This window comes from Molothrus ater, chromosome 23, assembly GCF_012460135.2.
Source record: "Molothrus ater isolate BHLD 08-10-18 breed brown headed cowbird chromosome 23, BPBGC_Mater_1.1, whole genome shotgun sequence".
Taxonomy (NCBI): Eukaryota; Metazoa; Chordata; class Aves; order Passeriformes; family Icteridae; genus Molothrus; species Molothrus ater.
The window spans coordinates 5,574,252-5,588,812 of record NC_050500.2 but is presented as its reverse complement, the minus strand read 5'-3'; the positions used below and the strand labels follow the sequence as shown (position 1 = coordinate 5,588,812).

Here is a 14,561-nt window from a genome sequence, read left to right as displayed (position 1 = left end):
AATCCGTCGCAGCAGCACTTTGCTGTGCAAACAAGCGCCGGGGGATTAGGCGGGCGCTGGGGGGGACGGGACACGGGGGGGACACGGGGGGGACACGGGGGGACAAGGGGGGGACACGCTGCCACACGGATGGCAGGACCCAACACCCCCAGGGGTCCCTCGTGGGTGCCAGCCCAGCCCCCGTGCAAGGGGAAACTGAGGCACGAGGCCGTGCGGGCTGGGGGCGGCTCTGCCGCTCCCCAGATGCGCACTGGGCGCTCACCCCACATCCCCACGCGTGTACCCCACGAGTGGGAGCTCTGCCATTGTCCCCACGTGTGTGGCTGCTCAGTCCCCACACGGAGCATGCGGAGGCTCTGCCACCGCGTCCCCCACGCGTGCACCGAGCCCGTGAGTGCCCTGGAATCGCTCCCCACGCGTGCACCGAGCCCCTGGATGCCCTGGAATCGCCCCCCACACGTACCCAGAGCCCGTGGGTGCCCAGCCCCTGCTCCCCAGCCCCTGGATACCCTGGAATCGCTCCCCACTCATGCCCCAAGCCCGTGGGTACCCTGGAATCGCTCCCCATTCGTGCCCAGAGCCCATGGGTGCCCTGGAATCGCCCCCCACTCGTGCACCGAGCCCATGAGTGCCATCCCCTGCTCCCCAGCCCATGGGTGCCCTGGAATCACTCCCCATTCGTGCACCGAGCCCGTGGGTGCCCAGCCCCTGCTCCCCAGCCCCTGGAATCGCTCCCCACTCGTGCCCAGAGCCCGTGGGTGCCCTGGAATCGCTCCCCACTCGTGCCCCACTGCCCAGCCCCGGCTCCCCAGCCCCAGCCCGGCCGGAGGAAGGGCAGCTGCGGGCCGGGTGTCCGGCGGTGTCCGCTCAGGGTCGGGGCCAATTCCCCTCTCCGGTTACCGGAAGCCTCTCCCGCGCCTCGGCCCCGCACCCCCGGGCCCCCCCCCGGCCAGCCGGGACCCCCCCGCTGCCGCCGGGGCACCGCGCCCGGCCGGACGCCACGGCCCCGCCGCCGCCGCCGCTCACATTTTCCACTCCCCGGCCCAAATCCTGCCCCGCACCCTGGGGAAAAGTCGGGGGGGAGGGGGGGGCGAGGAAGAGGAGGGTGAGGAGGAAGCAGCACCCTGCCAACCCCCCGCTTCCAAAGTGCGCCCCAAACTGGGGGAAACACCTCAAACCCCCCTTATTTCGGTTTGAATGCCGGCCCCCGCCAGTTTGGATGTTCCCCCAGTAAAATCTGCATGTGGCTCCTCAAATCTCCAAGTGGCCCCCAAATCTTGATGTGTGCCCCCCCCCCCCCGTTAATTCATCCGGGTGAGGAAGAGGAGGTGACGCAGCACAAGAATAATAACCGGGGGGGGGGGGTTATAAATAGCAGTCCCCCCTCAGCTTATTGTTCCCCCAAGGTCATGCTCAAAGGTGCTTCCCCCATGAAAATCCCTCCTCCCCCCTCCCGGGGGTCCCCGGGGACTGGGGGGGATGATGGGGGTCACCCCAGGATTTGGGGGGGCTGCCAGCACAGCTGTGGGATGCTGGTCCCGGGGGGGGGGGCAGAGGCAGCTGCTCTCACCCCCCCCCGTCCCTTTCAGCCGCCCCCGGGATTTGGGGGTGAAACAGCTGCGGGGTCAAAGGCACAGCCGGGCGGGCAGGGGGGCCCCAAATATGCGCCTGCCCTGCCCCCTCCCCCCTGCATTCCTCCCTGCTGGCATTGCCTAATTTATCCCGGGAGGACTCGGGATGGGGGGGCCGGGCCAGGCGGGTTTGGGGTAAATGGGGTTTTGGAGGGGAGGCTTTGATTTTAGGGGGGATTTTCCTGGGGGGAGATTGGGGGGGGGGGGGGGGAGTGATGGGTTTTTGGGCAGGGAGATGGGATTTGGAGAGTGGAGATGAGTTGTAGGGGGGTTGGTGGGTTTTGGGGGAGGAAAATGGATTTTTGGGAAAAGGATATGGGGTTTTTTTTGGGGGGGAGATGGATATGGGGGTGGAGATGGGGTTTTTTTGGGGGGGGATAAACAGATTTTCGGGGGGGATTTTTTGGGGGGAGTAGGTTCTTTTGTGAGATAACAAGACTTTTTGGGGCAGTGTCCGCTTTTCATGGCAAGAGGGGAAACCCAGGAGTCCTGGCAAGGACCCAGCGTCTGAGCTGACCTTCCTCCCCGCCTTTCTCCTCCTCCTCCTCCTCCTCATCCCAGCCGGGCCATCTTTGGCGATGGGAACGAGCCGAAGGCGAGGGGCCATGTGAGCCTCGGGCCCGGAGGGTCCCCGAGTGCCCCCGAGCACTCCCAGGCGGCCCCAAATGCCCCCAGGTAGCCCCAAAGGGCCCCAGGTGTCCCCAGATGCCCCCAGGTGTGCCAGGAGCCTCTCGAGCAGCGCGGGGAGCGGCCGTGGCCGTGCCCCCCGCCCGCTCCGTGCGTGCCCCGGGCACACGCGTGTGCAGAGCGCGGGAGGCGCGCGTGGGGTGTCCCCCCCTTCCCCAGCCCTTCCCCCCGGGCACGGCGATCTTATCGCACATTCCTGCTTCGCCCTCCCCTTCCCCCCCCACCAAATTAACCCTTCGCAGCCCGCGGAGGTGGCACCCCCGTGCCCCACCCCACGCCGAACCCCTCCGTGGGAACACCCCCCCCCATACACACACGTGTTTGTAGGGGGATGTAGGGCCCAGCATCCCGGCCAGGGGGGTTATGGGGCCGCTCTGTCCCCAGATCCCCCCCTGCGCCTCACCAGAATGGGGGGGGGGGGGGGGTTGCAAAGTGGGAATCCCCCCCCCCCGCTTTGTCGCCGCCGGCCCCCCCGGCCGTGGGTGGGAGCCCCGCGGGCAGCGGGGGGGCCGCGCTGCCAGCCCGGCCCCGAGCACAAGGCCCCCTCTGTTCTCCACCCCGGGCACCCGCCCAACCCCAAACCACCCCCGGGCCCCCCAGCTCGCCATCACCCCCGCACCCACCGGGGGAGCCCCCCGTAAACCGGGGGTGCGCGGCCCCGCAGCTGGGGGGACACCCAGAGGTGTCACCCCCTGCCCCGCTGCCCCCAGCAGGGTGGGGACCCCCCCAGGGGCACCCCCAGGCGCAGCGCCCCCCCCCGGGCGGGTATTTTGGGACGGTTATTTTTAGGGTGACCGGCGCCACCATCACCCTTTAAATTTAGCTGGGGCGGGGGATGGGGTGCGGGTGCGGACGTGAGGGGGGGACCCCAAAAGCAGGATAGAAGTGCCCCTATGAGTGACCCCCACCCACGGCAGGCTGTGGGGACGGGGGGGGCTGGACCACCACGGGTGGGTTTATGGGGTGATGGGAACCATCCCCACTGCGGGGTCACGGGGGACCCCAATTCCCTGAAGGAATGGGGGGGGTGACGGAGCCCCCCCCGACTGGGGCCCTCACACGGGGGTCACGGGGACCCCACTACCACAGGGGCGTGGGGGTGGGTGACCCCACGCACCCCCAGTCCATGGGGGACCTCAAGGCCCATAGAGGACAGGAAGGGGGACCCCACAACCCCCATTCCCAGATAGGGCAGGGCATGGGGAGAGGGACCCCCCCCTTCTTTGGGGGGACGCTGCAATTCCCAGATGGGACAGGGTGGGCCCTGGGGTCTCCACGTGATACAGGTACAGGGGGGGACCCCCAGTCCCTTGGGGAGGGGGGCAGGGTGCCAGGGATCCCCTGGTACAGGGGGGACACCCCAACCCCTTGAGGAACAGGGACCCCCACATCTCCTTGGTGTCCTGGGGGACCCCAGTTCCGTGGTAACAGGGATCCTCAAGTCCTTCGAGAGACACAAACTCCGCGGGGGACCCCAACTCCCAGAGGGATCCCCAACTCCGGGCAGGGGGTCCTAACTCCTCTAGGGGACCCCAACTCCTTCAGGGGACCCCAGTTCTGCGGTACCCAAATCCTTTAGGGGATCCCAAAATCCTGTGGGGACCCCAACTCCTTTAAGGGCCCCAAGTACCTCAAGGCACCCCAAAACCACAGGGGGCTCACAACTGCTCCATAGAATTCCCGCTCCGGGGACCCCAACTCCTGTAGGGGACCCCAACTCCCACAGGGAATTCCAGCTCCCGGGACCCCGACTCCTTTGGGGATCCCAGCTCCGCGGGGGGAGACTCCAACTCCTGCAAGGGCCCTCAGCTCCTTTCAGAGCCCCCAAATCCGCGGGTAGAGACCCCGACTCCCTTCAAATACCCCAAATCCTTCAGAGCTCTCCAACTCCTTGGCGGGACCCCAACCAACCCCCAACTCCTTTCCGGGACCTCCCGGCTCGGCTCGGGGACCCGGGCGCGGCCCCGGCCGCACTCACCCCCAGGAGGGTCCCCAGCAGCAGCAGCAGGAGGGTCCGCAGCGCCGCCGGGCCCCGCCGCCCCATCGCCGCACGGCCCCGCCGAGATCGCTCCGCTCGCTCCGCTCCGCTCCGGCCGCGCCGCCGCCCCGGGGCCGCCCCGCCCCCCCGGCACCCCCCCGGCCCGCGGGGCGGGGCCGCGCAGCGCGCGCCCGAGGGGGACACGGGGGGGCGGCAGCGGGGACACGGCGGGACACGGCTGGGAACGGGCACTGGGACACTGGGACACCCCTGGGAAATGGCACTGGGACACCATGGGGACACCCCCGGGAACGGGCACTGGGACACCATGGGGACACCCCCGGGAACGGGCACTGGGACACCATGGGGACACGGCTGGGAAATGGCAATGGGACACCATGGGGACACGGCTGGGAACGGGCACTGGGACACTGGGACACCCCTGGGAAATGGCAATGGGACACCGGAACACGGCTGGGAACGGGCACTGGGACACGGGGACACCCCCGGGAAATGGCAATGGGACACCATGGGGACACGGCTGGGAACGGGCACTGGGACACCATGGGGACACCCCCGGGAATGGGCAATGGGACACTGGGACACCCCCGGGAAATGGCAATGGGACACCATGGGGACACGGCTGGGAACGGGCACTGGGACACTGGGACACCCCTGGGAAATGGCAATGGGACACCGGGACACGGCTGGGAACGGGCACTGGGACACTGGGACACCCCTGGGAAATGGCAATGGGACACCATGGGGACACGGCTGGGAACGGGCACTGGGACACTGGGACACGGCTGGGAACGGGCAATGGGACACCATGGGGACACCCCCGGGAACGGGCAATGGGACACTGGGACACCCCTGGGAAATGGCACTGGGACATGGGGACACGGCTGGGAAATGGCACTGGGACACTGGGACACCCCCGGGAAATGGCACTGGGACACCATGGGGACACGGCTGGGGAACGGGCACTGGGACACTGGGACACCCCCGGGAACGGGCAATGGGTCACCATGGGGACACGGCTGGGGAACGGGCACTGGGACACGGGGACATCCCCGAGAGCTTGTACCGGGACACGGGGACACCCCCTGGGAACTGGCACTGGGACAATGGGACACACCTGGGAAATAGCACTGGGCCACCGGGAACTGGGACTGGGACACCCCCGGGAACTTGTACCTGGACACCCCTGGGAACTGGCACTGGGACACGGGGACACGGCTGGGAAATGGCATGGGGACACCCCTGGGAACTTGCACGGGGACACGGGGACACGTGGGACACCCCCAGGAACTTGTACAGGGACACGGGGACACCTCCTGGAACTGGCACTGGGACATGGGGATGCCTCTGGGAACTGTCACAGAGACACTGGGACACCCCTGGGAACGGGCACAGGGACACCCCTGGGAACATTTACAGGGACATGGGGACACCCCCAGGAACTGGCACTGGGACACGGGGACACCCCCGAGAGCTTTTACAGGGACATGGGGACACCCCCGAGAACTGGCACTGGGACACGGGGACACCACTGGAAAATGGCACTGGGACATGGGGACACCCCTGGGAACGGGCACTGGGACACGGGGACCTCCCTGAGAGCTTGTACAGGGACACGGGGACACCCCTGCAAATGGGCACGGGGACACGGGGACCTCCCTGAGAGCTTGTACAGGGACACGGGGACACCCCTGCAAATGGGCACGGGGACACCCCTAGGAAGTGGCACTGGGACACCCCTGGGAACTTGTACGGGGACACTGGGACAGCCCCGGGAACGGGCACGGAGACACAGAGACACCCCTGGGAACTTCTACAGGGACATGGGGACAGCCCCGGGAAACGGCACGGGGACACGGGGACACCCCTGGGAACTGGCACGGGGACACGGGGACACCCCTGGGAACTGGCACTGGGACACGGGGAGACACCCCTGGGAACATCTTCAGGGACACTGGAGGCACAGGGAACACGGAGAGGCACAGGGACACCGGGGGACAACTCTGGGGTCTAGCACTGGGACACAGGGGACACCCAGGAACGTTTACAGGGGGGACACGGGGAGAAACTCTGAGAATTTATGTTGGGCTGTGTGGGGACATGGGGTGACACCCCTGGGAACTCTTGCAGGGACACCAGGGGGACAGGGAGACACATGGGGACACCCCTGGGAACTTGCACGGGGTGCGGGGTGTGGGGGACAGCCCTGGAAACTTTTGCAGGGACACGGGGGGGACACAGGGGACAACTCTGAGAACTTAAACTGGGGCACGGCTGTGTGGGGACAGGGGGGGACACCCCTGGAGACTTCCAGAAGGGCATGAGGGTGCGTGGGGACATGGGGGTACACGGGAGGTCACCTCTGGAAACCTCTAGTGGGACACGTGGGGACACCGTGGGACGCTCCTGGAAACTTCTCCTGGGATGTGGAGGCGCATGGGGACACCGTGGGGCAGCTGTGGGAACTGGCACAGGGACACGTGGGGACACCGTGGGACACTCCCGGGAGCTTTATGGGGACACAAGTGTGTGGGGAGAACGGGAGTGCACCCCTGGGAACTTTTAGGGGGACAAGGGGTGCGTGGGGACACCCCTGGGGACTTTTACAGGGTCGTGGGGTGCAGGACATCATGGAGCACCTGTGGGGACATTTATGGGGACACAGGGGTGTGTGGGGACACGGGGGCCACCTCTGGGCAGCTGCAGGGTGACACGGGGGTGTCACTGTGGGGCACCTGCAGGAACTGTTATGGGGACACGAGGGGACATGGATGGGGGTCACCCCTGGGAACATTTACAAGGACATGGGAGTGCGTGGGGACACCTTGGGACACCCCTGGGAACTTTTACAAGGGCATGGGAGTGCATGGGGACCTTGGGACACCCCGGGGAACCTTAACAGGGACACAGGTGTCACCTCTGGGGACTTCTACAGGGACATGGGAGCACCTGGGGACACTGCAGGGACATGGAGAACACCTGTGGGAACTTCCACGAGGGTTCTGGGGTGCGTGGGGACTCCCCGGGCACGTGAGGGACTTTGGGAGCAATGGGGGGACATGGGGGGCTCTGGGAGCACCGGGGAAGGTGGGGGCACAGTGGGGGCATCAGGACATTATAGGGACTGTGAGGGGGCATGGAGGGGACTATGGGGGTGCCAGGGGTGTGGAGAGGGCACTATGGGGGTACCAGGGGGGCTATAGGGACTATGGGGGCACAGGGAGGGTTATAGGGGCCATGAGGGCACAGGGGGGGCTATAGGGGCTATGGGGGCACAGGGAGGGCTATAGGGGCTATGGGGGTACCAGGGGGGCTATAGGGGCTATGGGGACACAGGGAGGGCTATAGGGGCTATGGGGGCACAGGAGGGGCTATAGAGGCTATGGGGGTACCAGGGGCTCGGGGCTATGGGGACACTGAGGTTTATAGGGTCTGTGGGGGGCACCAGGGACATAAAGTGATATGGGGGGGCTGTAGGGGTGCAGGGGGCTGTGGGAGTCATTGGGGCACATGGGAAACACAAGAAGCATGGCAGATATTTGGGGGGCACAGGGGTTTGAAGGGTCTGGGGGTGATTGTGAGGGCTCGGGGAGGGGGGGCCAGGGGGGTGAGGCTGGGCTGCCAGGGGCACAGGGCACAGGGGGGGCACAGGGGGGCACAGGGACTATGGGAGGGGGGTATATGGGGGCCATAGGGGCTGTGTGGGAACATGGGGGGCACGGGGCTGGCTGCAAGGGACAGTAGAGGTGACTGGGGGGCTGTGGGGGCCATATGGGGTAGCTGGAAGTGCTTTGGGGTCGGGGAGGAGGGATATATGGGGCCGTATAGTGCATGGGGGCTATGGGGGCCATATGGGGACTGTGGAGGGCACCCGGGATGGTTGTAGGGGCTCTGGGGGTCCAGGAGGGGAGGATGTGTGGGGCACTGAGCCCATGAAGGGTATGGGAGCCCTATGGGCACCCCAAAGGCACAGGAAATAGGGGGGGACTGGAGTGGTTGTAGGGCCCAGGGGGTGGGGAGGGCTGGAGGGGCCACCAGGGGCACAGGGAAGATGGGGGGACCAGGGGGGCACGGGGTGGTTGTGGTGGCTGTGAGGGTGCAGGGGGGTCCTGGGGGCTCTGGGAGGCACAGAGGGGACTGTGGGGGGCACGGGGCGGGTCACTGGCGCTGGGGGAGCAGTCAGAGGGACTGTGGGGGGCACTGGGGGAGCAGAGGCGCACGGGGCACTCTGGGGGTACACAGGGGGTGCGGGGGCAGTGGCAGCAGCAGGGACAGGGGGTTTGGGATCTGTAGGGTCCCCGCTGGCCGGGTACCAGTGCCACGTCCCCCCAAGGCCAAGGTTAATGTTTAACCCCCCCCCAAGACCCAGCTGGGCACCGGGTGCCCATTCCCAGGGGTGCCCTTGGGGGCTCCCGGTACCCGCGGGGATTTAAGGCCGGCGGGTGACCCGGAACAGCCACACTGGAGCCATGGCTGCCGTGCTGAGCCTTGTCCTGCTGCTGGTGGCCGGCGGTGAGGTGTCCCCTGAGCCCCCCCGTGTCCCCAGGCTCGCCTGGGTGCGGGGGGCCCGGGGGTGACGGTGCCACCGTGTCCCGCAGGTGCCCGCGCCGCGGTGCTGCCCGAGTCCCGCGTGGTCAACGGGCAGGATGCGGAGCCCTACAGCTGGCCCTGGCAGGTGAGGGACAGAGGGACAGACAGGGGCACCGGGGACAGCGGGACAGGGGGACGGAGGGACGGGGGGGACAGGGGGACAGGGGGACAGCGGGACGGGGGGGACAGGGGGACGGAGGGACGGGGGGGACAAGGGGACAGGGGGCAGCGAGACAACGGGACAGGGGGACAGCTGGACGGGGGGGACAAGGGGACAGGGGGACAGCGGGACGGGGGGGACAGGGGGACGGAGGGACGGGGGGACAGCGAGACAGGGGGACCCGTGTGGGGCACGGTGGCACCCAGCTGTGTCTCCCCCCCCCCCCCAGATCTCGCTGCAGTACGAGCGGGACGGGACCTTCCGCCACACCTGCGGGGGCACCTTGATCGCGGCCAACTGGGTGATGACGGCCGCGCACTGCATCTCGTGAGGGCACCGGCACCGGGAATGGGTGCACCGGCACCGGGCATTGGGATGGGGCTACGGGATGGGAGCACAGGGATTGGAGTTATGGGATGGGGAGGGGAACTGTGGGGATGGGGCTGGAGGATAGGGCACAGGGATGGGGCACAGGGATGGGGATGGGGGCTGAGGGATGGGGCTGGAGGATGGGGCACAGGGATGGGGCACAGGGATGGGGATGGGGGCTGCGGGGATGGGGCACCGGGACGGGGCTCTGGGAATGGGGGCACCAGGATGGTGATGAAGGCTGCGGGACGGGGGCACCGGGACAGCGGTACCGGGATGGGGTTGCGGATAGGGGCACCGGGATGGGGGCACCGGGATGGGGGCACCGGGATGGGTGCACCGGGATTAGAGTTGCGGGATGGGGCTGTGGGGAAGGGGCTGCAGGGATGGGGCTGCAGGGAGGGAGGAGCACAGAGAGGTGCATGGAAGAGACGCGGGGTGCTGAGTTGGGTGTTGGGGTGCAGAAGTGGGTGTTGGATACGGGGGTGGGTGTGGGGTGCAGGGATGGTGCGGGAAGGGTGCAGAAGGGCACCAGAGTGCAGGGAGGGGTGCAGGGTGCAGGGGTCAGTGCAGGAGGGGTGCAGGGTGCAGGCTGGAGAGGCGGCTGTAGTGGGAGTCTGAGCTGAAGGGAGTGCAGAAGGGCGGCAGGAGGAGTGCAAGGCACAGGGGTGGGAGCAGGAGGGGATGTGGGGTGCAGGGATGGGTGCGTGGAGAGGGTTCATGGGGGTACAGGGGGGTCCTGAGTACGGGAGGGTTGCAGTGGGGTGCAGGGAGGGAGTCCTGAGTGCAAGACGGGGTTCTGGGAGCAGGGAGGGCATTGCCGGTGCAGGGAGGGGTCGGCACATGTATGGAGTGCATGGATGGGGGAGAAGTGCAAAGTGGGTGCAGGGATGGCGGCAGGGAGGGGGCTCAGAGGGCAGGGAGGGGGGTCGAGTTTGGGCACAGGGTGGGTGCACGGGGAGGTGCAGGGCTGGTGTTTGGTGCAGGAAGAGGCTCAGGGTGCAGAGGAGATGGGGTTCGGGGAGCAGAGAGGCGAGTTTGGGTGCAGATTTGGTGCATGGGGTGGTGCAGGGAGGGGATTCAGGGTGCAGGGCAGAGCGCCTGGGTGCGTGAAAGGCTCCCGGGTGCGGGAGGGATGCCGAGGGAGGGCCGCACCCGCTGACCCCCCCCCTTTCCCGGCAGCAAATCCCGCACGTACCAGGTGGTGCTGGGCGAGTACGACATGAGCGCCGGGGAGGGCTCCGAGCAGCGCATCCCCGTGAACTCCGACGACATCTTCGTGCACCCCAAGTGGCTCAGCTTCTGCGCGGCCTGCGGGTGAGCGGGGTCACCGGGGGGGGGTGGCTGGGGACGCCGTGCCCCCCCCGGCCGCCCCTCTGAGCCGTGTCCCCCCGCAGCAATGACATCGCCCTGATGAAGCTGCAGCGCCCGGCCGTGCTCTCGGAGCAGGTGCAGGTGGGGCGGCTGCCGCCCGCTGGCTCCGTGCTGCCCAACGGGTACCCCTGCGTGCTCAGCGGCTGGGGACTGCTCACCAGTGCGTACGGACAGACAGACAGCCAGCCGGCAGGGATGGGAGATGGAGGGAGGAGGGATGGACAGAGGGATGGTGAAGGGTTGGAGGGATAGATGGGGAAATGGTTGGGAAGAAGGAGGGAGGGATGGGGGATGGACAAATGGGGAATGGCTGGGGAGATGGAGGGATGAGGGATGGATGAGAATTGCTTGGATGGATGGATGGATGGATGGATGGATGGATGGATGGATGGATGGATGGATGGATGGATGGAGGGATGATGGATGGATGGATGGATGGATGGATGGATGGATGGATGGATGGATGGATGGATGGAGGGCTGTGGGACACAGGGGATGAATAGAAGGGTTGATAGATTGGGGGATGGATGGGATGGGGAGATAGTTGAAAGCATGGTGAGATGGGGAGGTAAGGGAGGGTTGGGTGGAGGGATGGAGAACAGATGGGGAGATGAATGGCGAGGTGGAGAGAGGGATGGAGGGATGGATGGATGGATGGATGGATGGATGGATGGATGGATGGATGGATGGATGTTGGACGGATGTTGGATGGATGGATGTTCAATGGATGGATGGATGGAATCCATGGATGGATGGATGGATGGATGGATCCATGGATCCATGGATCCATGGATCCATGGATCCATGGATGGATCCATGGATGGACGGATGGTGGACGATGGATGGATGTTCAATGGATGGATGGATGGATGGATGTTGGACGGATGTTGGATGGATGGATGTTCAATGGATGGATGGATGAATGGATGGATGGATGGATGGATGGATGGATGGATGGATGGATGGATGGATGGATGGATGGATGGTGGATGATGGATGGATGAGGGATGGATGGATGGATGGATGGATGGATGGATGGATGGATGGATGTTGGATGGATGGATAGATGTTGGACGGATGGATGGATGGATGGATGTTCAATGGATGGATGGATGGATGGAATCCATGGATGGATGGATGGATGTTGGACGGATGGTGGACGATGGATGGATGTTCAATGGATGGATGGAGGGCCATGTGCACAGCCCGGGTGCTCTGATCCCACAGCTGGGGGGTCTCTGCCGGACCGGCTGCAGCAGGCAGAGCTGCCCGTGGTGGACTATGAGCACTGCACCCAGCCCGACTGGTGGGGAGCCCTGGCCATCCGCAAAACCATGATCTGTGCCGGCGGCGCCGAGAAGTCCGGATGCAACGTGGGTACCGCTCCAGGGGGAGGGGGCACATCCCGGGCCCCCTGTGGTGCTGACCATGCCTCACCCCACCCTCAGGGCGACTCCGGGGGACCCCTGAACTGCCAGGCTGAGGATGGCACCTGGGAGGTGCACGGCATCGCCAGCTTCGTGTCAGCCCTGGGCTGCAACGCTGCCAAGAAACCCACGGTGTTCACCCGCGTGTCCGCCTTCGAGGACTGGATTGCAGAGGTGGGCACAGGGAATGGCATCCTGGGCTGCCAGGGTGCAAGGAGGCCAGAGAATTGGGATATCAGTGTCAGGATGCCAGGGAACTTGGGTACTATGGTGCTGGGGAATTGGGATGCCAGTACCAGGGTGCTGGGTTCTGAGGCAGCAGGGAATTGGGGTGCCAGGGCAATGGGGTGCCAGGGCAATGGAGTACCAGGGCTTTGGGGTGCTGGGGCGCCAGGGCACCAGGGGGAAAAGGGGCCAGGCTCCTGGGCTGCCATGGTGCCAGGGTATTGGTGTACCGGATTGTTGGGGTGCTCTGATTCTGGGGTACCAGGGGATGGGACTGTCAGGGTGCCAGGGTGCTGGGGTACCAGGTGTCAGTGCCACAGTGCCAGGGTGCTCTGGGGTGCTGGGATGCTGGAGTGCCAAGGTACCAGGCTGCTGGGTGCCATGGCATTGGGGTGCTTGGGTGTCATGGAGCTGAGGAAAAAGGGCTCTGAATTGCTGGGATGCCAGGGTACCATGGCACCGGGTCTCTGGGGTGCCAGGACAAAGGTTTGCCAGAGCTCTGGGGTGCTGGGGTACCAGGGTGCTGGGTTCTGGAGTGCCAGGGAATTGGGGTGTGAGGTGCTGGGCACTGGTGTGCCAGGCTCCTGGGGTGTTGGGATGCCATGGTGCTGAGGTGATGCCGTGCTGGGGTTTTGGGTCATTGGAGTGTTGGGGTGTCAGGGTGTTGGGGTACTGTCCTCCTGTCTTAGAAACTTCTCCCTTCCAGACCATGAAAAACAACTGAGCATGGCAGCGTCCTTGTCATCGACCCCCCTGCCCTGACACCAGGCAAATAAACCAACTGCTGGCACCAGTGTGTCCTTGTGGTCCTTGTGCTGGGCAGGGGTCTGCGGGCAGCAGGGGCTGCCCCATTACCAGCAGGCAGTACTGGGAGCACCCTGATGTGCCCAATGCCATGGACATGGACACCCAGAGACACCCCAGTGCCACAGGGATGGGCACCCAGAGATACTCCCCAACAATGGGGGCAGACCCTGAGAGGTGCCCAGCCACCCACAGGTGCCCAGATGCCATTGGAGATGGCATCCTCAGACACCCAGATCCCACAGGGATGGGCACCCAGCAACTCAGACACAATGGGGACAGACCCTGAGAGGTGCCCAGACACCGTGGAGATGGCACCTCAGACACCCAGGTCTCACAGGGATGGGTACCCAGGTGCCACAGGGATGACACTCAGGTGACACCGCTCCAGGCACCCCAAAGTGCCCTGTGCCAAAGGCACCCCAAGACACATTGGCACGGTGGCTCTGGGTGCCCTGAGGGCACCGGGATGTCCCCCACGGGGCACCCAGTGCCATCCTGTCCCCCCACGGGGCTGGGCCCCCCCGAGGCAGTGGCACAGCCCCCTCGGGGTGCCCCAGGGCCGGGTGCCCATGGCCGTGGCCCTCCTGGCCCGGCCGTCGCCTCGCAACCGCCGGCACCGGCGCGTGACCGTGAACAAAGAGCCCTTTCATGGCACCCCCGCTGCCACCGGCACCCCGGGACCCCCCAGTGGGGCACCCCAGAGCCATCCCCCCACCCTGGGGCTCTGCAGCACCCCCCGATTCCCGCTGGGATCTGGGTGGAAAATTCCAGCTGCAGGGCTGTATAAGTTTTATGGGCTCCTTGTCACCGTGTCCTCGGGGACCTTTGCTCTCCCGCCGGTGGCCCCGGCGTCGCCCGCCCCGGCAGCCCCTCGCTATCGCCGGCCCTTTGCTCCAGGGCAGGGGGAGGCCCAGTTCCCCCAGCTCGTGACACCCTTGCACAAGTTGGGGTCACCTGGCACAGGCCCAGGGTGGTGGAAAAGGGGACCCAGTGCAAGGGGTGAGGGTGGGGGGCACCAGCTGAACCCCCCCCCCCGTGCCACTGGTGGGAATTGTTGGTGGGATGGCACTGGGTGGTGGCACCTTTTGGGTGCAATCACCCTGTGCTGGCAGTGGGGTGCAGGGACAGGAGCGTGGCAGTGCCAGGGGGCTGGTGTGGGGCTGTGGGACTGGTGTGGGGCTGTGGGACTGGTGTGGGTGTTTGGGACTGGTGTGGGTGTCATGGGACTGGTGTGGGTGTCCTGGGACTGGTGTGGGTGTTGTTGGACTGTTGTGGGTGCTGTGAGGCTGCTG

The 14,561-nt window shown here is 66.1% G+C and overlaps 2 protein-coding genes across 2 annotated transcripts in view; one reads left to right on the top strand and one right to left on the bottom strand.

Annotated features, from left to right (window-relative positions):
• The window catches only part of HSPG2 (heparan sulfate proteoglycan 2), a 44,345-nt gene extending 39,983 nt beyond the window's left edge, over positions 1-4,362 (bottom strand). The window contains 1 exon segment of the mRNA XM_036396368.1: positions 4,297-4,362. Within this exon segment, the coding sequence (XP_036252261.1) occupies positions 4,297-4,362 (66 nt within the window).
• Positions 4,363-8,786: 4,424 nt separating this feature from the next.
• CELA3B (chymotrypsin like elastase 3B) lies at positions 8,787-13,186 on the top strand. The gene is made up of 8 exons (XM_036396310.1): positions 8,787-8,829; positions 8,916-8,992; positions 9,297-9,394; positions 10,619-10,753; positions 10,834-10,970; positions 12,038-12,183; positions 12,259-12,411; positions 13,169-13,186. The coding sequence occupies exons 1-8, from the start codon at positions 8,787-8,789 to the stop codon at positions 13,184-13,186; spliced, it is 807 nt and encodes a 268-aa protein (XP_036252203.1).
• The last annotated feature ends 1,375 nt before the right edge of the window (positions 13,187-14,561 follow it).

Coding starts and splice junctions, on each gene's coding strand:
- CELA3B (XM_036396310.1), top strand. CDS start 8,787: ATGGCTGCCGTGCTGAGCCTTGTCCTGCTGCTGGTGGCCGGCG. Junction 9,395..10,618: donor ACGGCCGCGCACTGCATCTC/GTGAGGGCACCG, acceptor CTTTCCCGGCAG/CAAATCCCGCACGTACCAGG. Junction 12,184..12,258: donor CCGAGAAGTCCGGATGCAAC/GTGGGTACCGCT, acceptor CCCCACCCTCAG/GGCGACTCCGGGGGACCCCT.